Below are 27,543 nucleotides of genomic sequence, written 5' to 3'. Positions count from 1 at the left end.
TATTATTTTCTAAAAACATATACTTATTTCATACTAATTTCTATACAGTATACATAGTTCTTTATGTCTTGTAACATAAATATATTCCATTTGTGTTTATTTTCATTCCTAGTATATGTTTATTATTATTGAACGTATAAATACCGCCTGCAATTTTTCTGCTTTACCCAAAGGTTGACTGGTACAGAATGCTTCTAGCATTAAGTCCGCCTTTTATACCAATTTGTATGATATAATAAAGTTCTAAATAGATAAATAATTCAATTTTTTAACACTTATCAAGAACCGATGACAATACACGATTTTCATAATTTTGTCCCATTCTCCTCAGGATCGTCAGCATTAACGAATTTTCTTGTGGTTTTTGGTTTCTGAGTATAATTATTATAAACAACAAAAAATGAAAGAAATAAAATATAATAAACGTGTTTTTATTGCAATAATACAATCAAACATTATCACGCAATTTCTTTTTGAAGCAATGTACGCCATATACAGAATTAATCTTGATGATATCCAAGTCTGAAAGTAGTTGGTTGTTCTGTCCAAAAGATCTCATTATTGATCCATCTGGGTCCTGAAAAGAAAAGAGATTTGAACCCTTTGTGGTTCGACTCCAACACCACCGCCACACTTATTTCTGTGATAACAGCAGTGTAGCGCTGCTGTGTTCTGGTTTGAAGTGTGGTAAGGGAGACATACTTTTCCGAGGCGTTCCAATTTAGTCCTCTGTGTTAGCGGCGCTTCTGTGACGAAGTTCAGATAAGAATGTCTCATCTGGGATTTATTACATGTCCAGCGGCAATACTCACTTACCATCAGATGTCTGGCTGTCGTTTGGTACTTCAATATTTTAAATAATAATTCTGAATTCGGTTGGAAGGGTGTCGATGCCGGCTGACTTAAATAGGAAACAACTATCTCAGTCTTCACGTGGCAACACATCTGTGATCGGCTTCAGGTAGAACCTGCTTTATACGGAGTTAGAGAGGTTTGATTGTGGTAGAACCCTTTGCGGTTCGACTCTGGCGGCACCACCGCTATTTCTACCTAACTTTGACACCACCTATTTCTACCTAATAACAACAGCGTTAAGCGCTGCTGTGTTCCGTTTTGAAGGTTGTGGTAAGGGAGACATAGTTTTCCGAGGTGGACTCCATGCACGTCTGCTACTCAACTATAAAAAACATCACAGAGATAGAGCCCTGTAATAGACGGACGGACAGCGGAGGAGTAATAAGGTTCCGTTTTTATTCTGTGGGTACAGACCTAAAAAGTACTTTAATAAATCTTACTTTATCTTTGAATGTAGCTACAGAAGATATTCCCTTCTTTCCGATTTTCCTCCAGAATTGCCAGGAGGGATGCGTCGCGCTTTTATAGTCATATGGAAGGGCTAAGGTCGCATCTGAACGGATTTTTTCAAAATGGTGCAGTTTATCTGAAATTCAAACCGTTATTTATCTTAAATTCTAGTTATAAGCTAAGTTTTAGATTTCATTTTTAATTCTTACCATCCGTGGGCATAGGTCTTCTTAGTAGTTAGTTCGCCTGTAGTTCCGGGACCAGAATAGGGCTACAGTATCTCCTGCTTGTCGTAAGAGGCGACTAAAAGGGGCTTTCGGGGTTGCGGGTGGTAAGAGTGGGGGCTCGAACCGTCCGTCCAACAACCCCGGGAAGGACGGCGGTATGTGTGGTCGCATACCGTCGTGTACATCGGACGGTGGGGTGATTCAATCTCACTTGGGCGGAGCCCGACGGGGCAGTGCGCTGAGAGGACTCCGGTTGCGTTCCTTTGGAGATCCCGGAGTCCTCTACGCAGCGCTGAGGACGGCCACCGGGGGGGTTTTAGTGCGGTAAAAACCCCACATAACCCCGTGTCGCTCCCACGGCATCGGGTACCTTTTGAAGGTTTCCCCCTCGAGAAAAAAAAAAAAAAAAAGGTACGGGAGTAGAATGGCTACGGTATCCCCTGTCCGTCGTAAGAGACTAAAAGGCTTCCGAGTTCGCGGGCGGCGAGAGTGGGAGCTCGAACCGCCCGGCCAGCGACCCCGGGAAGGATGGTGATGTGGTCGCACACCGTCGTAAACACCACATAGTGTGGGAGGAGCGCAAATTGCACCCACAGAGCAAAGCCCGATCGAGGCATCGCGCTTAGAGGACTCCGGTTGTGTTCCGTCGGAGATCCCCGAGTTTTCCAACAAGCATTGGGGACGGCCATCGGGCCGGCCGCTCTAAAATGAGCGGTAAAAATCCTACATAACCCCGTATCACTCCCATATCGTCGGGTACCTTTTTCAGGCTTCCCCCTCGTAAATAAAAAAAAATGTGAGCCGTCACGGGACGCCTGGCAGATGTGAAACATCGACATTATTTTGTAAAAGTAATATGCAGACAAGAACATATTGTGATAGGAACTAAATATGTGATGATAAAATAAAATATTACGATTTTTTTCCAGATAACGATGACTATTTATTGAATTCGATTGCGCATGGCGACGCGTCGCCACACCGTACACACTACTGCATATAGACTGTATATATATACCATCGTATAGCGTGGCGACGGCATGCGTCGCCACGCCAGAAATCGGTTTTACGTGCGGCTATAGATGTTTCACTTCAAAAAAGTCTACTTAAGCCTAAGGCTGCAACTCCTCAACTCACCAGGTCTTATATGCCTGACATGCACCACAACATGCTCATCCCGGTCATGCCTGGCCACTTCGAAGTAAAACCCCAGCATGGCCATCACCATCATCGCCGTGTGTTGCTTGTGGGAGACACCCTTGAAGAGTTCCACTGACCCAAACACCTGGAAATAATCAAGGTATCCTTGATTTAACTCAGAAAACTTATTAAGTAGAAGTAGAACGAGCTAGCTAAAAAAAAAGCAGTGATAGTCTAGTGGTTAAGAAACTCGGCCTCTCGATCGAGGGGTCCGAGGTTCAAATCCCAGGCACGCACCTCTGATTTTTCAAAGTTATGTGCGTATTAGAAATTAATTATCACTTGCTAAACGGTGAAGGAAAACATCGTGAGGAAACCTGCATACCTGAGAGATTTATAAAAAAAAAATCTCAAAGGTATGTGAAGTCTACCAATACGCACTTGGCCAGCGCGGTGGACTATGGACTAATCCTTCTCATTCTGAGAGGAGACCCGTGCCCAGCAGTGGGACAGTAATGGGTTGTTGATGATGGATGATGATGAGAACGAGCTAGCAGATAACGTATTTCTGTATTAACAGCAGTGTTAGGCGCTGCTGTGTTCTGATTTATGTGTCGTAAGGGAGATATTCTTATCCGAGGCATTCCAGTTTAGTTCTCAGGGGTGGCGACGCGCCTATGGATGAGCCTTAGTAGGTTTCCACTCTTATCTGAGGTTTATAATGGATGTCTATGAGCAGCAGTACCTACTTACAATCAGGACTGCCTGCTACGCTATGTTATAAAAGGTACGATTATCAAAAATCCACCCCAGATAGGATTGGAATCCTACCTGAAGATGACCATAGCGTTGCTACCCCTGGCGACTAAGATGGAATATCTCTGTGGCCTCTACCAGTGCCAAACCTATTTCTGCAGAAAAAATAGCAGTGTCAACAATTAAGATTCATACACAAGGATTCTAACTTGGAATCAAGGATAGTATCTATGCTCAAAGTAACTCCTGTTTGTAGTTATTTATAAGACAGTAACCACTTCCCTCCTGGATTGTATTTATGGGCGGCGAGACATTTTATAATATATAATATTAATGTTTATCATGTTAATTTTGATTGTCAATGTGGTATTAATATTTAGATTAAAATATGGACGACTTCCGGTAGTACTTCAACACACTTTGTTAGTCATACCAAATAAATTATATGAATTATAATAATATTAAATATTTATTCTCGTATTTTTAAAACAATATTTTAAATATAATGTTATTTTATTATCAGTTAAATTTATTGTGAATCACGTCACTTGTTATAACAAAACAAGTGATGTGAGAGGGTAGTTCTTATGCTGTTTGTCACTCGAGTAGTATTTAAGTCCACGCGCTGGTAGAGCGTGGTTCGTTCGCATTTAATCAGTCGTGTAAGCCGTTACTCTGCCCGAATTGTAAATAAAAGTGAATAAAAGTGATTCTCATATTAAAGTAGTTTCGTTCAGTTTATTAATAAAGTGCGGTAGTGGGATATCGCCGACATATTCGTTTGCTTCTTCTACCTTCAATTTCATAAATCTACATACGTATGTAGTTATACTTAAGTAGACAGCTATTTTAATCGAATGTCAAAGTAAACAGGACTGTAGGAAGTATTATTGTCGTAACCACTTTTAAGAGACCTAAGTATATTTTTATAAGCCTATGTTAGTGAACTGAAAAGCTGATGGATGGATGGTAAAGTTTGGTTATTTGAATGTCAATAATGTATGAAGGGATGTTGTTACTGGAGCTTTAGTTTTCTAATTGAAATGAAGTGTATGTGTTATATGTTGGCCTTAATCACCATAGTTAGAAATTCGAATTAAACAAAATTACTAGAAAGACATCCGATCCTGCACCGCCGCCGTGCCGTGGGAACGCTGACTCCGCACCACCGCTCCGTTTCCATCGTACAGTCCCGAACGTGGGAATTCACTCTGTGCGCTAACATTGCCCCAGCAAGTCACTTAGGATAGTTAGTTATAATTTAGGTTAGATTTAATCCAAAACATGTAATATTCTGTTTTGATTAAATACATATACATAAGTAATTCGGTCTTTCTGTATCCTGGCTGCTGCATCCCGACGCATTATATAACTTATGTAGGTATGTGTAAAAAGGGTTATGATTAGGGTCTATGACTGACTTAATGATAATAATTAATGAAATTAAGGGTTATTAAGGATTTTTCAAATGTATTATGCCTAGATTCCACATTTCAAAACAAATGAAACGGAAAAATTACTAAATAATATTTAATTGACAAGTTTTCTAAATAAACAAAGTTTATTGTAAATAATGATATATATTCTATGAGTATCGACAGTGGGAATTAAAAAAACCACCTTTCTTTAGTCTTACTGCTACTAAAACTCGTTTTAGGTCGTATTTTTATATTTTTATTTTTGATTTCGTTTTACCGATCAAGATTCTAGACATAATACAATCTTTGGGGTTAGTAAATAAAACACCATATAGATGCCATTGATTCGTAGATTTTAATAAAAAAAATCAGCTACTTACACAACTATTGTAAATTTACTTAAGCATAGTCCGCGTAAAACTGGTAGTCCGCGTAAAACTATCTAAATATTTAAAAAACAAAGCACACAAAAACACTATAGCACACATAAGAATAGCAACCTACATAATAGCTCCTATATGTTTATTTCTTAAGTATATTATACTTAAAACATAAACTGATAACAATATCAGTTTTTTAAGCAATATATTTCTCATTCCTGTAAATAACGTTGCTAAAATTGTAAAACTGTTCAAAATTCACGATATATAGTATCTTTTTGGCTGCAACCCGTAATTATTTCGCAGTATTAGGTAACTTCACAGTAGTATTAAGCTCCAACTTCGTCCTGTAGGAGTCGATCAGTATACTTGACCTCGTCGCCAAATCAATGGTAAGCAAAAATCCAACAGTCACTAAACCTATAAATTTAATTCAACACTTAAGATTTTTGCAAACTTAAGTAAGTACAATGAATATCAAAATGAAAAATAAAGAAAACTTACCGGTCTTTTACATCTTAAACATTTCACTGTTTCCTCTTTTCTTTAATTCAATTCAAACAATTCTTCTACCTCCTCTATCGTGGTTTCGTGGTCACCTAGTTCTGAATCTAGTTCAGAAGTGTTTCTTTGTCTCTTGTTTATGTGGCACAAGTTTTGACCATTCAGTTTCCTGATGACCCGGGACCATCGGCGAAGAAGCTCCGACATCTTCCTTTCGTACTCTTCTCTTAAGCAATCAGGGTTCTCTTCTAACCAAGTTATTGCCTTTTTGCACTCCCGGACCATAGCGGATTTCTCCTTTTCAGAAATTTGCCTTTTATTCTCCACTACTGACTGTTTTATGCTATACACATACGTTTCTAACTGATTTCTGACTTCCAATCTTAGTTTATTCTCTGTGTCTTCCTCTCTGTACGCCTGCGCGTCAGCTATCATCTTCGAAATTTGAGTTTGGGTCAATCTGTGATTATTTGCTATGGTTATGCCCTTACGGTTACCTGTGCTCCGATCTTGTGCTGAAACTGTTAGAATGCCGTTCGCGTCAACGTCGAACGTGACGTCAATCTTAGCAACACCACGCGGCGCGGGGGGTATGTCACTGAGGTCGAACACACCCAGCAAATTATTATCGCTAGTGAGCGCTCGCTCCCCCTCAAACACCTCGATGGTCATGCTGTTCTGGTAGTCCTCTAACGTGGTTAGCTCTTTTGTAAAGCGGCATGGTATCGGCGTGTTACGCTCGATAACTTTGAACATCATACCTCTTGCTGTCTCCACACCTAACGACAGTGGCACGACATCAATTAGCAGCAAATCTTGGATGTTTCCTTCATTTTGACCGCTTAGTATCGCTGCCTGGACAGCGGCGCCGCATGCGATCGACTCATCTGGATTTATCGACGTCGTTAAAGCGCGACCATCGAAGAAATCCTGCACGAGACTCCTAATCTTTGGTATCCTGGTACTACCACCGACTAGAATGATTTCGTGGATGTCAGCTTTCTGCAAACGAGCACCACTGAGCGCTTGTTCTACCGATTTCAGCGTATCTCTGAACAGATCGGAGCACAGTTCTTCAAATAGAGCTCTTGATACGCAACCAACGTAATCAATGTTGTCGTATAAGGACTCTATTTGGATTGTAGCCTCCATTGCTGATGTTAGAAACTTCTTAGCCTTCTCCGCAGCGGTCTTAGCGCGTCTCAACGCCCGGGAGTTGTTAAGTATCTCTCTGCCATACTTTTTACGGAAGTCTTCAGCGATATAAGCAACAAGTCTGTTATCGAAATCTTCGCCTCCCAATCGGGAGTTACCAGCTGTCGCTTTGACTTCGTAAACAGAGCCTTCGCCGATGGTCAGAATCGATACGTCAACTGTGCCTCCCCCAAGGTCGTATATTAAGACATTCTTCTCGCCTCTAACATTCTTATCCAAGCCGTAAGCAAGCGCCGCTGCTGTCGGTTCGTTGATGACTCTTATCACATTCAAGCCAGCTATAGACCCCGCCGTCCTAGTAGCTTGGCGTTGCGCATCATTGAAATACGCAGGCACTGTCACAACGGCGTCAATTATCTTTTCACCTACAAACGCCTCAGCCACCTCCTTCATCCTGAAAAGTATCATACCGCTTATTTCCTCCGGTGCAAACACTTTTTTACGACCTTTAAACTCGACAACAATTTGTGGCTTACCGTTGTCATTGGTGACCAGAAAGGGCCAATGTCGTAAATCTAGTTGAACGCCGACATCGTCGAAACGCCGCCCAATAAGACGTTTCGCGCCAAATATCGTATTGCGAGGGTTCGAAGCAGCCTGATTCCGCGCCGCTTCTCCAATCAACCGCTCGCGTGGTGTAAATGCGACAATAGATGGCGTTGTCCGGTTACCTAGCTCGTTTGCAATCACTTCAACATTACCTTCCTTGAACACAGCCACGCAAGAGTGCGTTGTACCCAAATCGATCCCAACTGCAACCATTTTAACGGAAATCACTATTCTTAAACTAAGTCAAACATATCGTGCATTCCTGTTTGAAATGACTCACATTCCCGCGCTCGCAATGCTTTTATAGTCCTCCAATAACATCATAGAACTTTCGAGAACGTGAAATCGACCAATCAGAATGCTTCCCTTGTAGAACGTTCTAGATCTGGGTTGCCATGTATTGAGGTAAAATTTCCTCATTGCATAAATTTTCCTTATAAGTTTTCATATTTTTGTAAAACAGTTATACCAATTATATTATTTTGTAATTAATATTTCATTTCAAATATCACTATACGTATGTTTACAATATTAATTAAGTGACACCTCTCTGTAGTAAACAAATATTGAAAATGTTATATAGCGGTTTCTACTGTATATGTTGTTAAGATAACATATAAAATTAAGTAAGTCGTACCCATATTTTTGGATTCGCCTAATTTCAAACAAATTATTTTTAGCCCACTTCCAAAATATTTAACATAAACATATAAACATCGATGAAAATGATTAAAAGTAGCCGAAAAAAAATAGTTAAGTATTTAAGGTGAATTTTCAATTACTGATGCCAAAATCACTTCAACTTACAAAATTTTTGTTTCAATGGCCGAACTGTTGGGGATATTTAATTTATTTTGTCATTCATAATTCACTAAAGAAAATATAAAAATCTAATGCTATATTATCTACGGTTTTAAACAAATAATCTCTTAAGTATTACACTTGCAACATTTTATCACTGAATACTTATTGTAATTACTTAAAGTCTATCGAATCACGTCTGTTTCATAACGGAGTGCAGAAATTTATATTTTTCAAAATGGTGCAACTTTATGTATGTATAGGTAGGCCCCGAATAAAATGTAAGATGCCAAATACCATGGAATACCAATGGATTTCCGTAAAAGTGGTAGAGTTCATAGCGATAGCAACCCTATTTCACACGTCAACATGTAGTATTCAAAATCTATCTATCTCTGTCACACAACTAGTATAACGTATTTCCATCTCAGGTTTACGAACACATTTGCCGAAGATAATCGAATAGAGAATTATTTATCATTTTCGCTCTCAACCCATATGAGGGAGACAACATACCGACCTGTTTTATTTTTTATGGTTCTTGCATAATAATGCACTTCTAGACGTTGGTAGAATGGGCTCGAATTTAGTTTTCTATCCTTTTTATTTAAATGCGTAAAGAAAGAGAGATACAGATATTATACGAATTAAACCAATATATGGAAACGGCGCGATATTATTTACGTAATCATGACACGTGACAATGTTTACTTTCACCATATTTGTTTTAAAATAAACATTAGAATAATAATTAAAGAGTTGAATTGTAAACACAATTATTGTCAATTGAAAGTATTTTACTACTCTCGTTAGAGACAGCAAATTTTACAACACAATTTAAATTGTCTCCTCTTAGAGCGGGAGGTTTAAGCCCTTCGATCAAGAATTTTAAGCCAGCCAAAGTGTTTGGTGACAAAATATTTATTTTGTGGTTGAGCGTTGTGATATTCTGGTTTAAAGGGTGTGATAAGGGACATACTTTTCCGAAACATTCCAGCTTAATCTTCAGGATTAGGATCGGCACATCTATGGCCGACCTTAGGTAGGAATTTAATAATTTTATCTAGGGTTGATTACAGATGCCAATGGCCGGTAGCCACCGCGCGGGCTAATTGCGGATAAGGTGATCTTTACACAACTTTGAGAACATTTTAAATTCTCCGGCCTGCAGTTTTCCTTACAATATTTTTCTTCACCGTTTAAACAAGTGATAATTAATTTGTTAAACGCACATAACGACGTAAGGCGGCTGTCTTTTCCTATATAGGTTACTGTACTTTTTGCACGCAACTTTAAAGAGTTACAGGTCATGCCTGGGACTTGTACCTCGGACCCTCGGAATAAAAACCCGAGTTTTAACCACTTTTGTCCCTGTAGTCCCGGGACTAGAATAGGGCTACGGTATCCCCTGCCTGTCGTAAGAGGCGACTAAAAGGGGGCTTCCGGGGTTGCGGGCGGCAAGATTGGGAGGTCGAGCCGTCCAGCAAGCAACTCCGGGAAGGACGGCGGTATATGTGGTCGCATACCGTCGTAAACACCAGACGGTGTGGTGAGTCCTGAAGCTCACCTAGGAGGAGCCCGAAGGGGCAACGCGTTCAGAGGACTCCGGTTGCGTTCCGTAGGAGATCCCGGAGTCCTCTTGGCAACGCTGAGGACGGCCACCGGGGGGGTTTTAGTGCGGTAAGAATCCCACATAACCCCGTGTCGCTCCTACGACACTGGGTACCTTTTGAAGGTTTCCCCCTCGTAAACAAAAAAAAAAAAAAAAAAAGGTTATGAGTGCTTCCAGTATCCAGACATAGATGTATAACCTATATCCAAATAAGTAGTAATAGTTACTCATTTCTAAGTTTTTTTAGAAATAATTCAAGATAATTATTGCTAGCAGATGTCTTTATTAATAAAAAAAGGTATTAAAATAATGCAAATTGTGTTGTGCAATTGTGCAGCAGTGATAGCCTAGTGGTTAAGAAACGCGGCCTCTCGATCGAGGGGTCCGAGGTTCGAATCCCAGGCACGCACCTCTGATTTTCAAATTTATGTCCGTATTAGAAATTAATTATCACTTGCTTAAACGGTGAAGGAAAACATCGTGAGGAAACCTGCATACCTGTGAGATTTATAAAAAAAAAAAAACTTAAAGGTATGTGAAGTCTACCAATACGCACTTGGCCAGCGCGGTGGACTATGGCCTAATCCTTCTCGTTCTGAGAGGAGACCCGTGCCCAGCAGTGGGACAGTAATGGGTTGATGATGATGAAATTGTGTTGTGTTTTATGTTGAATTTATAGTAATTATAATTGATTTTTTGAGTGAGATTTTTCGGAATGAATTCTGAGTATTTCATTTTTAATTTTTTAATTCTCTTTTAATTTTTTAAACTGTAACTGAATCGATTTTGAGAGAACTCTTACAAGAATTGTTCAATAACAAATAGATTCACACACAAATTCACAACACACACACATTATCTAATTTATAGTTTTACCGTTACTATTAATTTAAAATATTGACCCCTCTTCCTCCTGTTTAAGTGGCATTGGCATTTGACCCCCTATCCGACTCATTTAAACGATTAATATTTCTCATGACCCACTGAACTCTTAACGATTCCCCATTTAGACCCCAAGTATTCCCATTAAAAAGCAGGGTAGCCTAGTGGTTGAAACTCAGGCTCTGGATGAAGGGGTCCGATGTTCAAATCCCTGGCATGCCTCTGCTTTTGTAATCCCTAACTAAATTAGGGAAACTATTATCAGTTGGCAATTGTGTTTTTAAACGCTTTCTGTACTCACAGTCCCACACTAGGATACCCTGTATCGTAGATGCCATGGACACACACAATGACGTATACAAAAACACCCAGACCCAGAACAGATTCATAATTCATCATTCAGATATCTGACTGGGGATCTAATCCGGTCCCTTTGCGCGTCAGACCGGCATGGTGACAGCTCCGCCAAGTCATCGTTTACAATTCAGCTCTTTAACTACTACTCCTATAGTTCCCCCATGAACCCCGTTAGTCCCCCACTTCCGCACCCCTCCCCCAATACACTCACCTGCCGCCCCCCCACTCTCCCAGTGACGTAATCCGGACTAACATCCAACACCAGGTAGTCGTCATGCATTTTAGCGTCATTCTCACTCAGCTCCTTGAGGCGAACGCACGTCTTATTCATTAGTATTGCGTTAACCGCTCTCAAACGTGCCCGGAGGTAGTGGAGATCGTCTGTGAATATTTTAAATGAAGTTGCTGATGTATGCTGTCCTCTTAACTGAGTGACTGCTATAGAACTCATCAACCCCAGATAACTTACGTAAGGTTAATAATAAATAAATCGTACACCAATACATAAATAACATATATAAGTAGACTAAAAAAATTAAAAAAATAAATGTAAAGAATTATAAACATCCGTGTATCTAAAAATAAACTATACTATCTATCTACTATACTATCACCAAAATAAATAATATCATCTATCAACAAAAGGGACTTCTAGTTTACCTGTATATCTGTGTTTACCATCTACGCTTGTGCAAACTTTGTGGGTACCCGATATTTATTACTACCGCTTTTGTTTGTTTGTACGCTCTCTAATGAATTGTAATATCATAGTACATTTTTGTAAACTTTCTCATGTAAGTGAATGTCATTAATTCTTAATGCAAAATAAATATCTAAACCCAAGGTCGGCCACGAACGTGTTGCTACTTAAGAAATATGGTATTTAAAATAAACTAACGCTAACGCAGGTAGTTCTGAGTGCTATAGGAAGAACTGTCATCAACCAAAGATAAGTCCTTCATAAGGCCACAGACGCATTGTTACTCTTGAGGACTAAGTGGTGAACGCTTTGTGTAAGTCGCAAAGGGACATTTCGTATAATCTAGACAGTAGTAGACGAGCATGCAGTCCACTTGACTGTAGATCACTGTAGATATGGACATTTAATCCACTCTAGATAAGATTTCTATCTGGGGTTGGCCACAGGTGCGCTGCTACCTCTGAGGATTAAGCTGGAACGCCTCAGAAAAGTATGTCTCCTTACCACACACTTCAAACCAGAACATAGTAGCGCTTAACACTGCTGTTATAACAGAAATAGGTGTGGCGGTGGTGCCGCCGGAGTCGAACCACAAATAGTTCCTGAAATGTGTGTTATACTCACATTCATCGTACTCCGTGATGACGTATCTGACGATTCCGTGTGGCCATTTCCGATCTTCATAAAATTCTTTATTACTTTTGGATAAGGGTACAGTTTTGGGTATATCGCTATCTCTGGGCATCGGTCTATTTCTGTATTTCTTCTCTTGCGGCTTTGGACTTAAAAATAAAAAAAAAAATGTATAATATATACTCAAATGTATTAAAATCTATCTAATATCTAATACCTTTAAACGAGCAATTTTTATATATATATTTATATCAACGATCTCGGAAACGGCTCCAACGATTTTCTTGAAATTATCCGACTTTTCCGAGGCGTTCCAGCTTAGTGCTCAGGGGTAGCGGCGCATCTGTGACCGACCTCAGGTAGGAATATCTAATCCTATCTGGGGTTGATTACAGGTGTCTATGGGCGGCAGTAGCCACTTACCATCAGGTGGACTGCATGCTGGTCTGCTACTCCTATATTATAAAAAAGTGCATTCAGGGGGTTTCGGGGGCGTTAACTCGATCTAGCTAGGTTTACCACTGCTGCCTCCTCCAATGCCTTTCTATTAATAAATTTATAACTACACACATGTTACTAAATTATTTTAACGTTTCATCTTTTTTATAATAGGAGTAGCAAACGATCATGCAGTCCACCTGATGTAAGCTACCACTGCCACCCACGTATATCTGTAATCAACCTCAGATAGGATGAAATATGGACCTGAAGACGACCACAGATGCGCTGCCACCCCTGAGGACTAAGCTGCAACGCCTCGGATAAGTATGTCTCCCTTACCACACTTCAAACCAGAACACAGCAGCGCTACACTGCTGTTGTAACAGTAATATGTGTGGAGGTGGTGTCGCCAGAGTCGAACCACGAAGGGTTCTACTCCCTTATAATGATCCCGACTTGATCTTACTTATCACTGACAACTCTCTGGTTAAGTATAACTGAAGCATCTACAATACCTTTCAAATGTTTCGTGTTTATACGATCTAAGACTCAGATATCAGGGCATTTTAATAAAAAAACCTTACCTATCTTCATGCTGCTTTTCACTCCCAGACTCTTCTATATCATCTTTTGGTATCTTTTTCTGTCTTGTAACCATCTCTTGTGATCGATTCTCTTTCAATTTATCTTTACGACTGTAAATCCTTGAAAAAAGATTGAAAACAGCTATTCCTATTGTTAAATGGATTACAGTCAATCCATCTAGGAAGATATCTAGCCAACACTATTTTCGAAAATGTAGATATGTTTTTTACTATTTGTGTGCTGGGCACCGGTATACCCACTACTGGGATAAACTTGGAGTAAACTCTATCGCACAGCTCCAATTCTAATTAAAAGTAGAGGATAAAACAAATATAAAATGAATTTAATTTTCGCAATGATTTTTTTTCGCGTAAACAGCATTTTTTAAAATCAACAAATTATTACTTTTGAAATGATATCGTTACTTTTGAAAAGAAAATAAAAATTAAAAACAAGAAAACTGTATAAAATAAATTAAATGACAATTAATATTCATTAAAAGTAGATTATTTTCCAATCAATCAACTTTGTTTTCCAAAATTATTGTGTTTATTATAAAAAGTTATGAGAGTGAAAACAATTGACTTTATATAATACCAACTAGGAATTTTATAATAATATAAATAATGTATAATAATAACAATAAACCTGACAGCTTAAAAATAATTAAGTGAAAAAGGAAGCAATATAGGCTATGTAACTCCCACAATTTAGATGAATCCAACGACACCTCATATGTTAAACCAAGCCGTTTGTGCTGCAGCGTGACAAAGAATGAGACATACATACATACGCGAGAACATTACCCTCCGCACTGATCAATAATATACAAGACTAGCTGTACCGCCTTAAAATCTATTTATCAAATATATTTCATATAAAATATAGCCTATGTTACTCGTGGATAATGTAGCTTTCGAATGGTGAAAGAATGTTTAAAATCGGTTTAATAGTTTTTGAGCCTGTTCATTACAACCAAACAAACAAACAAAGTTTTCCTCTTTATAATATTAGTTTAGATATGCCCTCTCCAATTGAAAGTCACATTTCATCTCCACATTTATTGCATACAATTTGACATTTCAAAGAAGCCTACCGGAATCTCTTTTCCTTGAATCTTCTGAAGGGCGCATAATGACCCGTTTTAACACGTTGCACAGAAGTAACACTTCTCAAACTTTCTTTTGTTTTATTAAATATATCTTTATCTTTTCTCAAAGAAGTGTTACTGTCTTCTAGATCTATCATTTTGAAATCATCATTTTCTCTATGTGCTTCTCTTTTTTTTCTAGTAGCGTTAACCGCTGTAATATTCATATCATCAGTATTATTCCCTGACCTACCATAGTGATACTCTGTTCTATGGCCTACATGTTTTGTAGATAAATAATGGACAGGTCTGTGTTGTGTGTAGTATTTACCATTACCAGACTTAGTCGATCGGTAGTATAACGGACATCTGGGATCTTCGGAGCCAAAATGACACGATGTTCGCTCATACGCATCTACCGCGTCCATAGTCACACAAAAGTGAGTTAAATTCGCTATTGCATCCGCAACGAATGACTGCGAAAACTTTGCCACTACATCGATTATATCAGCGACACTTGTGTCGGATGTTGATGAGCCTATAATGTCTTTGTGAGACCTTAAAGCCCTTTGTTGTGAAGCTTCTTTAGTGCTGTTACAATGTTTAGCTCTAGCATTATCGACGGCGACAGAAACTGTTTTATATACTTCCTCGATAACGTCCTCTATTTCTTTACGAATACCCAATTCATTTATAATATTTAAAACATGATCAGATAGGTTTTTGTTTGGCGGAGGCGTTATATTTCTGTTTACTCTCAAATTGATATCCACTTGTCGTTTTTTTCTCGCAACCCCAGGGTATATTTGGCAGAGATCTATTTTCTCCTGTCGGTCCCGGTTCTGGCATTCTGGGCCATAAACTATTTCTATCTTTCGAAGGTCTATCTCGCTGAGACCTACACGATTTTGTTTTAGATTCCGGTCCTGTAAGGAAGAGTCGTTTAGTAAAAATGTCTTCTGTAAATATAAGAGGTTATAGTATAATTATGAAACGGGTATATCAGCTCCAAATGTGCGTTTTTGTAAGGCATCGACTAACGAACTCAGGGCTGCGTAGACTGTTTTTGTAAAAACAGTCTACGCAGTCAGTCTTTTTTATATTTTCTGAGTGAAATTTTAAACACACTAACAGTCGAAAGTAATTCACATTTTTTAAATATTTTGAGATTTAATAATGCGTATTATTAAAAAAAAAAAATTAGAAGGTGACAATATTTTTTAAATAAATGATACTTAGTCCAGTTTTTTATAACATGAACCCATTTCATCATTCCATTCTGAATCAAGTCTCCTAAAATAAGAAAAGTTTAGACTATTGACAAGAACCATAGAATAATTACAAGTTCGTCCACCGCACCATCACCGAGAACGAAATTATTTCGGGCAGATTTTAATATGTCGTGACGTCGATAGCTTGTCCACCGCGACCGATATCGACGATTTATTTTGTTCGATCGATATCGGTGTGTGACGACAGTGTATGGATAAGTTCCAACGTGTTTTATATTGCCGGCACATCGGATCGATAAAAACTCGGTGCTGATCTAGCCGATCGTGCCGGTCACGACGATCTACTCGAAATATCGGCGGCTGGGATGACGGTGCTCTGGTGACGGACGTGCGGTGGACAAGCTGCTATAGTAAATGTATGTACGCTACTTCGGCGCCGTCATTAATTATCGGTATCGGCTTGGTGACGGTGCAGTAGACAAACAGCGTATGGCTTAGCACGTACTGTGGTTGTCTTTTGGCTTAATTTTATTTGGATTTCTGATAAACAACGTGTGTTATGGCGTAAAGCAAAAATAATTAAGTAAACGCACATGTAAACCTTCAAAAATTGTTTAAATGACTTATATTTCTTTTATTTAGAATATTTTAAGTTATTATTACCTTAATAATGATAGTTCTATGACCATTCTTACTAAAGTCTCTGTCTCCGAAATGCATGACGCTGTGGACATCGTACGGAAGGTTCCGAAGCTCCACTGGAAGCTTTGTGTCCTTGGTGAAAAGCTCGATCGCCGCTTAAAGCAAGAGTAAGGTAAATAAATAAAAATAAAAAACCCTTTATTCCTTACATTATTAAAAATATTCATGCATTCTTTAATTCATTGTTTGGTGATAAATATATTTATTTAGGTACGTTCACCGTTATACTTTTTACGTTTCCAGATTTAGCAGAAATTTTTATTATACTTACCTGTTATTTTTACATTCCTACTTAAATAATTTAATCATGTGTAAGATAAGGTAAAATAAAGCTAGATGGGTTAAATATATTGTTATTATATTAAAGTAGAAAACGAGCATGTAGTCCACCAAATAGTAAGCTATTGTCGCACATGAACGTCTGTAATTAACCCTCGATAAGATACCTGAGGACCCTGAGGTTGACCAAATATACATTGCTGCCTAGAAAACTAAGCTTGAATGCCACGCATAAATACCTATGTGTCCCTTACCACACTTCAAACCAGAACACAACAGCGCTTAACATTGCTGTTATAACAGAAATAGGTGTGCGGGGTGCCTGCGCAGTCGAACCACAAAGGGTTCTACCATATTTACGAGAGCTCATTAAACCTTTTAAGGTTTAAGCGCTCGACTTATTTGTCTCCAACCAAAGACACGTGCAATAACTAGTATTATTTATCAGAAGTGCGTCGCAGTACTGATAAAGTCGATAACATTGTTATAATAAGCCAGTAATGATGATAAGTGAGGTAAATAACACAAATTGGAATCCAATATTTAATCTTGTTGCCATAAAGTAGCTATTTAAGTTACTTATCTATGTTTTATCGACATAGACAAAACATTTTTTAAATATTAAGTAGCGGCATGCAGTCCACCTGATGGTAAGGATGGTAAGTGAAGGTGGTAGAACCCTTTGTGGTTCGACTCCGGCGGCACCACCGCCACACCTATTTCTACCTAATAACAGCAGTGTTAGGCGCTGCTGTGTTCCGGTTTGTAGGGTGTGGTAAGGGAGACAGACTTTTCCAAGGAGTTCCAGCTTAGTCCTCAGGGGTAGCGGCGCATCTGTGGCCGACCTCAGGTAGGAATTTCTAATCCTATTTGGGGCTGATTACAGATGTCCATGGGCGGCAGGAGCCACTTACCATCAGGTGGACTGCATGCTCGTCTGCTACTCTTATATTATAAAAAAAGTCGCTGTCGTATGGACATCTAGGAGACTAACATTGCATAATTACCTTTTTTTCACCCTTTTTAGTGATGACATACTAAAGTCTATATTAATATAATATAAAATTGTATAAACGTGATCATGAATAAAGGTAAGGTCTGGATTGAACCCACCCGCTCGCAGGGCGCTCCCGCGCCCACCTCGCTTAGTTTTATATTGTCTTATATGTTCCAACCTAACCTAACCAATTCAATAGGAAAAGTTAGCCTCCCCCGACGGAATATCATCAATTGTGACTAATTAAAGCCACCCATGCTAAAAAAATATATTGCATTGATTTTGGGAAAAGTAGCCAAACTGCATAATTACCCCAACCCCATATAGAGCAGTTTCCATCTGAAGGCGATCACATGCAATGCCACGTTAGGGCTAAGATGGTGGTGTTATATATAAGTCAGCCCACATTGTCACCTTTCCATTGCAAGAATTACTTCACCCTAGAGATAATTATGGCGATGGCTTTTTGGGCGAATTATACTAATTCTAAGTTTTATAATCTTCTTAAATTAAATAATCTTCTTAATTCTTCTTAATCTAATAATTTTCTTATATTAAATATTTTTTTTTACAAAGACGTTTTAGCAACCCCGGTTCGGATTGTAGTCCTATCTGAGGTTGGCCACAGCTTCCCTCTCTCTAAGAACTAACTTGGAAGGCTTCAGAAAAGTCTTTCTTTTACCACACCCTTCAAATCAGTATAAAACATCGTCTAACACTGTTGTTATAAGACAAATAAAATAAAGCAGTCACCCAATTTGAAGGTGGTAGACCCCTCTGTGGTGCAAATCCGGGAGCACCAATGCCATATTTTTTGGATTATAAAAATTTCAACAGTCTTCCTACTACGGTTCAACAGTTAAATTGAAAAATGCCGAAAAAATACCGGTTTGTTGTATGGAGACCCGCTTTTATTTTTAGTATTTGTTGTTATAGCGGCCACCGTTATGTATCTAAATATACATATATAACTCAAAGGTGACTGACTGACTGACGTAGTGATCTATCAACGCACAGCCCAAACCACTGGACGTATCGGGCTGAAATTTGGCATGCAGGTAGATGTTATGACGTAGGCATCCGCTAAGAGAGGATTTTGATCAATTCTACCCCCAAGGGTATAAAATAGGGGATGAAAATATTACTTCGTAACGCGAGCGAAGCCGCGGGCAAAAGCTCGTTTTGTATAAGCTTCAAGTGTATATCTATTACGGTTCATGAGGTACAGCCTAGTGACAGACGGACAGACAGCGGAGGCTTAGTAAAAGGGTTTTTTTATCCTTTGGATACGGAACCCTAAACATGTAAGAAAGGCAGTTGTCATTTTGAAAATAAAAGACAGCTAAGTATTTCGTATCCACGCATAGGGGCGCTAAAAACGCTCCGTAAATTTTATTTAGTTTTGTTAGTAGTTACAGAAACAAGTTATCGTAAATCGATAAGAGTTTTATGAAATCGATATTACATAACTTCTTATATACATATTACAATATATACTTATATATTTGTGTCGAAATAAATTCAGTAGAATTGTCCGTCTGTATGAATATCCTTATTTTCTTTCCTATTTTTATTTTCTTTATATTGCATGACGCAGAATAAAAATGTTTTTTTTTTCTTTGAACAAAGTTATAAAGTATTGAGTCAATTTTAATGTGGTTTTTACTTAAAAATAAGAAACTTTACAGGAAATAAATATACGTTTAAATGCAAACCTGGCTGAGGGACATTTTGTAAACTATGACAGAGAGTTATTTTAATTTGAAATATTAACAAGCAAATAAAATAAAATGCACATAATTGTTGGACTCAAAATAAATGTCTCCTAAAAACATTTCAAATCAACAATTTGAATGAAGCTATTAATTAGTTTATTATAAGTATTTTTGTACTGTTTTATTAGGTCAATAAAGTAAATAATTACAATTTTATTAAAAAACAACAATTGGCTACTTGACACTTTTTGGGAAACTGTTTTAATGAATTCATATACGTATTATATATGCCTTTCATTGATCATTTTTTCGAAAAAAGGGCTATTTATTAATAAAAAACATATTTTTATTACGGTGAACGGAACGTTACGCCAAAACAGGCGGTCAAGTGTCATTTCGTAGCGTGACGTCAACACATTGAAAATATAGAAATAAACTTCGACGCTACACATACTTCAGAGGAAATCTTGGGAATTATTTAACTTTTATTAGTACAATTGCAAGAATGTCAAATTACAAGGCGTGTGCAGTGACGATGTGTTCAAGTACGATCGCTAAATATCCTAACAAATTTGCTTATACAAGTTCCTAAACCCAAATCTCATAAACGTTAAAGAACTTGCAGATTCTTATATGTTTAAATCCTCTGTTTGCAAGCAATGACATTTTATACTATCTATGTAAGAGAAGTATTATTATATTAAAAAAAAGGAATAAATTTAGTAACTCTCGAGTGATTCGTCAATTCCAAATCATTGGAACGGGACGTAATCAAAACAAAACAGCAAGTGGAAGTATTCATATATTTAATATATTATATAGATGTCTATGATAAGAATAGAATTATAAGACGTCTATGAGAATTCTATTTTAAGGGCCCATTCTGTAATTAATAGGACACAATTAAAATATTTCATGACTGTGTTATTATTGATGGTGCATGTGCACTGATTAAGTTACATGACTGTATAATTAAAAATACATGATTTGCTAATATTAGTATTTTATTAACCGATTTCTTTGTTTATTTGGTTTATATGGTTCTATTAGTGAGTACACACAGTAGAACTTTTGTATATATTTATCATATGTTACAGTTACAATAATTACTACAGATCACCTAAGCTAAATTTTTGTGCTGCTTGCGTGTCTGCTTTTTTTCATTACTAAAATTGCCGTAACAAATGGATATATATTTTTATCACTGTCATTTTCAGAATTAAATTGCAATGCAATAATAGGAACTGTATGGTCACTTTTCTTCCTTCATCTTGTTGGGTAGGTTACGCAAGTAAAGAAGTACTATTTCCCGTGTACTTTACTTCATGTATTTCAGACTGGTGCCCACTTTCGAAACTTTTGGCTCCTCACTTCTTCTAGGCATGACAGTCATCACATTTTCATTTTCATTGATGTACCTTGTGTTCAGGACAACTTTTACTTTTCATGAAACACAAGCTTGCCTTCCTCTTAAACTGCACATACTCTATAACGTCGTCACTATACGATTGTCGGGAAGATCTGTAAATATAAATATAACCAATTAATAACCTTAAAACAGTTCACATAAGAATATAAGTATATTTAAAAAAATCTTAATAATCACTTGAAGACAACCTTTCTTCTGTCTGAAGTCAGTTAAGAAATGTTTTAATTGTCCGATATGATTAAATGTAAATATAAAGAATGTTTTACTTACGTTTTTTATTTGATATTTCCATAGGTTATCTCACGGAAGTTTTTGTATGCATTTTGATTTATTGCACTGCATATATGGAGATTCTTTAAGGTTCACGCTATCAGTTTTAATATAGTATGGCTTCATTTCGGTTCACAACATAAATTCAACCAACTCTAACAGCAAACGATTTAATTATTATTTGTCTTGTTTGGTTTCGATGTAGTGACGTCACATGACATTTGAGGCAGCACTGTCGCCGTTTTGGGATTTAAAATCCACAGATAAAAAATCGAAAATTTCTTTTTAAAAATTAAAATACTTAGAACGTATTAAAAAATAAACGAAATACTGCATAATTTATGTTTACTTATAAGCTATCATATCCAACATATTTCATATTTTATTGTTATAACTGTCAAGTACCCAATTATTTGAGAATTACTAAATTAAAATTAAAAAAAATGTATGTTGGATGGTTGTTTAAAATAACATAAATAAGTTATTAACAAATATTATTTAATTAAAGACGTTATTACAATTTTCCTGTAAAAATATAAATACAAAATTTACAACGTGATTCACTTCATTTAAAATTAATAATACATTTTTTAAATTAAAACAATTAAAATGGTGATGTACAATTTCAAGTCAATGACTACTTTTTTACGAGTATTATTATTTGAAAGCTAAATATTTATACAAAAATATTGAAATTACATTAAAAGTACAATTATTAAGGAAGTTAGAAGACATTAAAACAGTGATCATGCGAGAGTCAGCAAGTTACGACAACAGGACTTTGTGTAGATGACACAAAGACAGAACCGGTTCAGCTGTGGGCTCCTCTGGAGGCATACCAGCCGACCCAGCTATATCCAGATGTGTATACTTCACATTCTTATCTTCCAATCCCCCAACTTTGATCAAAAACCCAGCCGCGAGCTGATGGTTACGACCTTTCGCATCCATATCCACTTGGACCAAATCATCTCCCTTACACTTTCCGATGTTAACAGCGAGATCGATCGCTCTAACTGTCGAGATTTCGAAGCCTTCTGCCATTCTGGAACCGCTGAATTGTAGCTTCGACGCGTGGTTTGTTGCGCGGGCGCTGTGGTTGTCCATAGCGGCTGTGTAGTTCCCGTAGCAAGCTTTAGCATGACCGGTTAGAGTGGCAATAGTGTAGATGTGTGGATTGAGCTCGTTCACGGCTAACTCGCCCATTTTGAAAACGGAATCAGCCATCGCGAACCGACCTTCTGCGTCTGTATTCGTTACTCTCACCGTCTTCCCACTTTTAGACACCAAAAGCTCATCAGATACGTAGGATTCTTCACCGATTGAGTTCCTGCAAAGGCAGAGAACCCCAATCACCTTCAAATGAGGTGGTTTTAGAATGGAGCACGCTTTAAGGAAGCCAGCAACTGCCGCAGCGCCGCTCTTATCACGTGACATGCCTGTCATTTTGCATGAGATCTTGATATCAGCGCCACCAGTGTCGTAAGTCACGCCTTTACCAACCAACATTAAAGTGTCGGTTACCCTATTAGGGTCAGAGGAATTGTAAACAATCTCGACAACTCTAGCTTTGTGCCTCTCCACACTGCTAGCAGCTCTTGACACAGCTGCCAAGAGCGGATAGTCTTCAGCGATCACCTCTTCGTTGTCAATCACGTTAATAGTTATATTACTAACGTCAGCGAAGGATTTCTTGACAAATTCAACAATGTTACCCGGTGCCATTCGCTCCGGGTCGCCGCCAGCGATGTCCCGGGTGAAGATTCTCGATCTTTCCAACGCGATCGCGTTTCTCACGATCTTCTCGAACGCTTCGGAACGCTTCTCCTCAGCGTGGAAGCCGACTCGGATGATATCCTTCGTCTTCTTCCGCTCCCTGATTTGTAGAGGTAAATACAAAGCTTCTAAGGCACCAAGAATGCATACCAATTGACCGTCAGGGAAGTCGACGATGTTTTCGACAACCAGCAAAGGTTTTTTCACGCCGGCGTCCAATGCTCTCGCCATTCCCTTCCTAGCAGCTTCTTTAATTACCTTCGCGTCATGGTAAGGCGTTATTTTACCCGTTGGAGCGAGGATAAGTCTTCCACCGGACACATAGTCACAATTCCAAACGGTTGGAACTTTATGGATATGTTTATCAAGCTTTGACACATTATCGATCAAACTCCCAATATGTCTTGGAAGCCCGACGTTCATCTCCTCAGGATACAGTATAACGATCACTCCATCGTAGTCCGGAGACAAAAGATTAGTTTCAATAAACACATTTTCGTAAAGCTTAAACTCTTGCGTGCTAACCGCCATATTTGAGCGCTCGGACACGACTGAATATAATTAATTTCGAAAGCAACAGCTATCAATAATTAAATTATCGTTTATTATTATCCAGATTATTGATACACTGATCGTAACGGATGTTTCGTTTATCAATTATGAAGTGTAGAAACCAACTAATACCTAACAATACTGATGTAATATTATAGATGTAATTAAACAGCTATTGTTGAACAAATATGCTCTCATTGTCTTCTTATCAACAAATAAGTACATAAATAATAATGATGCTTTCTCTGTGTTTTGCTATCATGTGTCATTCTTAAATTAGTTAAGTACAATATTTATGCGCGGGTCATCTGGAAAACTTTATTACACTTGACAACGTTCAATGACCAACATTATTTTTTATTTACTCTTATCATCTACTGTCGTATTTAGGTACACGTAACCTTCTATAAACCTGATAGTAAGTGGCTACTGCTCATGGACATGTAATCAACCCCAGATAAGATTACAGTCCTACCTGAGGTCGACCATGTGTTTCTACCCTTGAGGACTAAGTCGGAACGCGTCGGCAAAGTATGTCTCCCTTACCACACTTTAAAACAGAACACAGCAGTACTTAACACTGCCATTATAACAGAAATAGGTGTGGCGGTGCCGCCGGAGCCGAACCACAAAGGATTCTTCCACATAAGTAAGGTGAATATCGTCGTAAATTTAAAACTTACCAGGTTGTATATTCTCGTATTGCACATCAATAAAAAGGTCTCGACTGGCCCTGTTGTGTTCAAATGGAAAGCCCAGCGCTCTCATGATGGTCATCTCCATTTTTGGGGACTTCAAACACTCAAAACCTAGGTTTATTTTCTGGAAAGAACAAACAGATTGATCCGAATTTTTTGATTATTTCGGTGGTTTTTTAAGACTGTTTTTTAGGTTTTTTTTTATTACTTTTGAATTTTGGGTAGGTTACACCTCTCATATTATCTCCTTATTTACTAATCTATAAAATAAGAGCCTAAAATTTATCTCTTTAGTAACAATTTTTGTAATATTTGGAAGTATGTTAAAATGAGAGACTATTAGCTATTCACCCCCTTTATTAATACCCAATCTATCCAATTCTTATGTACCAAAAATCGAGAAGATCTTCAACCCATCACTACCACTGCTGGGCATGGGTTTCCTCTCGGAACGAGTAGGATAGGGCCAAATGCGAGTTAGTAAACTTCCCACAACCTTGAGTTCGTTTTTTTTTGAACCCTCAGACGTGTAGGTTTCCTCACGATATTTTCTTTCGCCGTTTAAGCATATAATAATAATTTTATAATACACGATAAAACTGGTAGGTATAGATTAAATACACTTAAATAATTCTTTGCTGTACCTATAATTCAGTGAGCGAAATCAGAAAATGGTGGCGCATTTGAAACACAGTTGCTTTAAAAACTTACATGTGGTTCATCAATACTATGGCCATCAGTGGTCCAGCTGCACTCCCACAAAGCGCCGGGGTTCTGGAAGACCATGACGTGCTCCTCCGCAGAGGGCTCCGCCATCACAGGAGCGAATTTGATGCAAGTTTTGAACGCGAACAGAGATAGTGACGTCATTATTGAGAGGGATTGTTCGTGGTCTAAAAATGTAAAATTACTTATTTATTTTAGTTATGTATCTTAATGATAGATGGCGTTGAATGTTTTTGCAAGGTGGTAGAACCCTTTGTGGTTCGACTCCGGCGGCACCACCGCCACACCAATTTCTACCTAATAACGGCAGTGTTAGGCGCTGCTGTGTTCCGGTTTGAAGGGTGTGGTAAGGGAGACAGACTTTTCCGAGGCGTTCCAGCTTAGTCCTCAGGGGTAGCGGCGCATCTGTGGCCAACCTCAGGTAGGAATATCTAAACTTATCTAGGGTTGATTACAGATGTCCATGGGCGGCAGTAGACACTTACCATCAGGTGGACTGCATGCTCGTCTGCTATTCTTATATTATAAAAAAAAAAATGTATTCATGAATAAAAATGTAAGCTTAGCCCATAGAATTGCTTTTAAATTTTGTGTGGCAAAGGAGACATATTTTTCAGAGGCATTCCAGCTTAGTGGCTAGCGGCGCATCTGAGATCGACGTCAAGTAGGAATTTAATCTTATCTAAGTTAGTTACTGATGTCTATGGGCGGTAGTAGCTACTTACCATCAGATGGACTGCGTGCTTGTCGGCTTCTCATATTATGTTATAAATAAATATTACATTCCAAGAGTTTATTAATTTTTAATGTTAATAACTTATGGAAATATTTCAAATTGTTTAAGAATATATTATCTAAAACTATAGTCTATTTAATTACCTATTTGTTTACTTACCAAAATGGTTTGGATTAATATAGAACGGTACTGTCGCATTGGGCCAGAAGACAAAATTATCTTTTTTTATTGCTGGAAAAATAAAAGCCGACTGCATATTATGTATGCCATCAAAATACATTTCATCTGATAAATAATATTTATCTTTATTTAATCCGCGCCAAACTGCTAGTCCGCTCAGAATATAGTAACGAGTCCCGTCGCAATAACAAATTATAGATATTAGCGGAATATGATAGCTGCGTTAGTGTGTCCTTATGGTACGGAGTATATGCTAACTTAAACCTGCACACAACTTCAGAGCGGACTAGCAATTTGGCGCGGACTATACTACAGTTAATGTAGTGAAACGAATGGCGTTTCTGTTACTTTATAACAGATGGCGCTACATTTAACCTAAATCACGGTGTTGAAGATTTATAAGCATCTCAGGATTTTCAATGTTTAAAAGTAATAAAGTAGTACAAAATAAAATAAATTTGAAGCATAATTTTAGAATACATAAGTTTACAATTTCTTATACACGGGTATCAAAGTAAGAGTAACTCATTGATTTTTTTAATTTTTGAGTTACCTACAATGGCAGTGATAACCTAAGTGGTTAAAACTCGGTCTCTCGATCGACGGGTCCAGGGTTCGAATCCCAAGCAATACGCCTTACATTTTCTAAAGTAATGTGCGTATTTTTTCTAATTGTTATGTGCGTATTATTTTAATTATCACTTGCTTTAAGGGTGAAGGGTAATATCGCGAAAAAACTACATACTTAAGATCTTTCACAAAAAAAGTTCTCAAAGGTATGTGAAGTCTACCAATACGCACTTGTCCAGCGCGGTGGACTATGGCCTAATCCTTCTCTCTGAGAGGAGACCCGCTCAGTGGGACATTAATGGCGACGATGCGTATAAATTATGAAATGTCTAGAAATAATCCAAAGCGCATTTTTTTGTAAAAATAACGCTTTTACACACAATAAAACTAATTATCAATATTACCATCTTCACTAATAAGTAATCCATAACAACTTGACACTCCAAAAACACAAAAAGTTAGAAACACAAGCGCCATTTTCCGCGGACAACTAAAACTAGAAAAATTTAATCAATTTAACAGCTTTTTTATAGTCCAAAATAAGATTAAAGTTGGTGAAGTGTGAATGTAAAATACTCTTAAAATTTATTGTTTATTGTTCAATTGCTTCTAACAATGGTTTTTGCACGTGTAAAATATGTTTTTATTAAATTATAGTCCTATAGAGCAAGCAGTCCATGGTTAGGTGGTAACTACCGCTCATGGACATCTATAATCAACCCCTGATAAGGCAATTCCTACCTGAGGTAACAGATGCGTGGCTATTGCGTACTATTGAGGGCTAAGTTGGAAATCCTTAGATAAGTTGTTGGAAGTATAAGTTGGAAATCATTATTAATACGTCTCCCTTACCACACTTCAAAGCAGAACACAGCAGCGCCTAACACTGCTGTTATAACAGAACTAGGTGTGGCGGTGGTGCCACCGGAGTCGAACCACAGTGGGTTCTACTACCTTCACTTTCTGATGAAACATGCTCAATGACTATCATATAGATATCTACTTCCATCAAGATTCCAGTACTGCTTCAGGCTAGAACTATTATATAGAAATACCAGGAGAGCATGCAGTCCATCTGACGGTAAG

At 37.9% G+C, this 27,543-nt stretch overlaps 3 protein-coding genes and 1 long non-coding RNA gene across 6 annotated transcripts; all 4 read right to left on the bottom strand.

Annotated features, from left to right (window-relative positions):
- Nucleotides 1–415: 415 nt before the first annotated feature.
- LOC140755330 (uncharacterized) lies at nt 416–25,996 on the bottom strand. Its single transcript, XM_073090524.1, has 11 exons — nt 25,867–25,996; nt 24,957–25,138; nt 24,231–24,369; nt 16,491–16,624; nt 14,602–15,521; nt 13,505–13,624; nt 12,471–12,628; nt 11,358–11,527; nt 2,670–2,817; nt 1,296–1,441; nt 416–577 (listed from the first exon to the last, which is right to left on the bottom strand). Exons 1-11 carry the CDS (start codon nt 25,985–25,987, stop codon nt 449–451), a joined length of 2,367 nt encoding a protein of 788 aa, XP_072946625.1. The 5' UTR covers nt 25,988–25,996; the 3' UTR covers nt 416–448.
- LOC140755398 (heat shock protein 68-like) lies at nt 5,286–7,766 on the bottom strand. Of its 3 annotated transcripts, none has more exons than XM_073090600.1 (3): nt 7,647–7,759; nt 5,731–7,339; nt 5,286–5,646 (listed from the first exon to the last, which is right to left on the bottom strand). In XM_073090600.1, exon 2 carries the CDS (start codon nt 7,336–7,338, stop codon nt 5,773–5,775), a length of 1,566 nt encoding a protein of 521 aa, XP_072946701.1. In that variant the 5' UTR covers nt 7,339; nt 7,647–7,759; the 3' UTR covers nt 5,286–5,646; nt 5,731–5,772. The 3 variants fall into 3 exon arrangements, with proteins under 3 accessions (XP_072946701.1, XP_072946700.1, XP_072946698.1); XM_073090599.1 differs by lacking the exon at nt 7,647–7,759 and adding an exon at nt 7,422–7,561; XM_073090597.1 differs by having other exon boundaries at nt 5,731–7,766.
- On the bottom strand, nt 20,424–21,298 carry LOC140755640 (uncharacterized). The gene is made up of 2 exons (XR_012103816.1): nt 21,220–21,298; nt 20,424–21,041 (listed from the first exon to the last, which is right to left on the bottom strand). It is a non-coding gene; the product is annotated as an uncharacterized LOC140755640 (long non-coding RNA).
- Nucleotides 21,701–23,664, bottom strand: Dip-B (Dipeptidase B). The gene has a single exon (XM_073090603.1). The coding sequence runs from the start codon at nt 23,524–23,526 to the stop codon at nt 21,985–21,987; it is 1,542 nt and encodes a 513-aa protein (XP_072946704.1). The 5' UTR covers nt 23,527–23,664; the 3' UTR covers nt 21,701–21,984.
- Nucleotides 25,997–27,543: the final 1,547 nt, after the last annotated feature.

This window comes from Epargyreus clarus, unplaced genomic scaffold, assembly GCF_041222505.1.
Source record: "Epargyreus clarus isolate Ecla_fem2 unplaced genomic scaffold, WU_Ecla_fem_2.2 ptg000033l, whole genome shotgun sequence".
Lineage (NCBI taxonomy): Eukaryota > Metazoa > Arthropoda > Insecta > Lepidoptera > Hesperiidae > Epargyreus > Epargyreus clarus.
The sequence above is the reverse complement of the archived record's forward strand: the minus strand, read 5'-3'. Positions and strand labels throughout refer to the sequence as shown.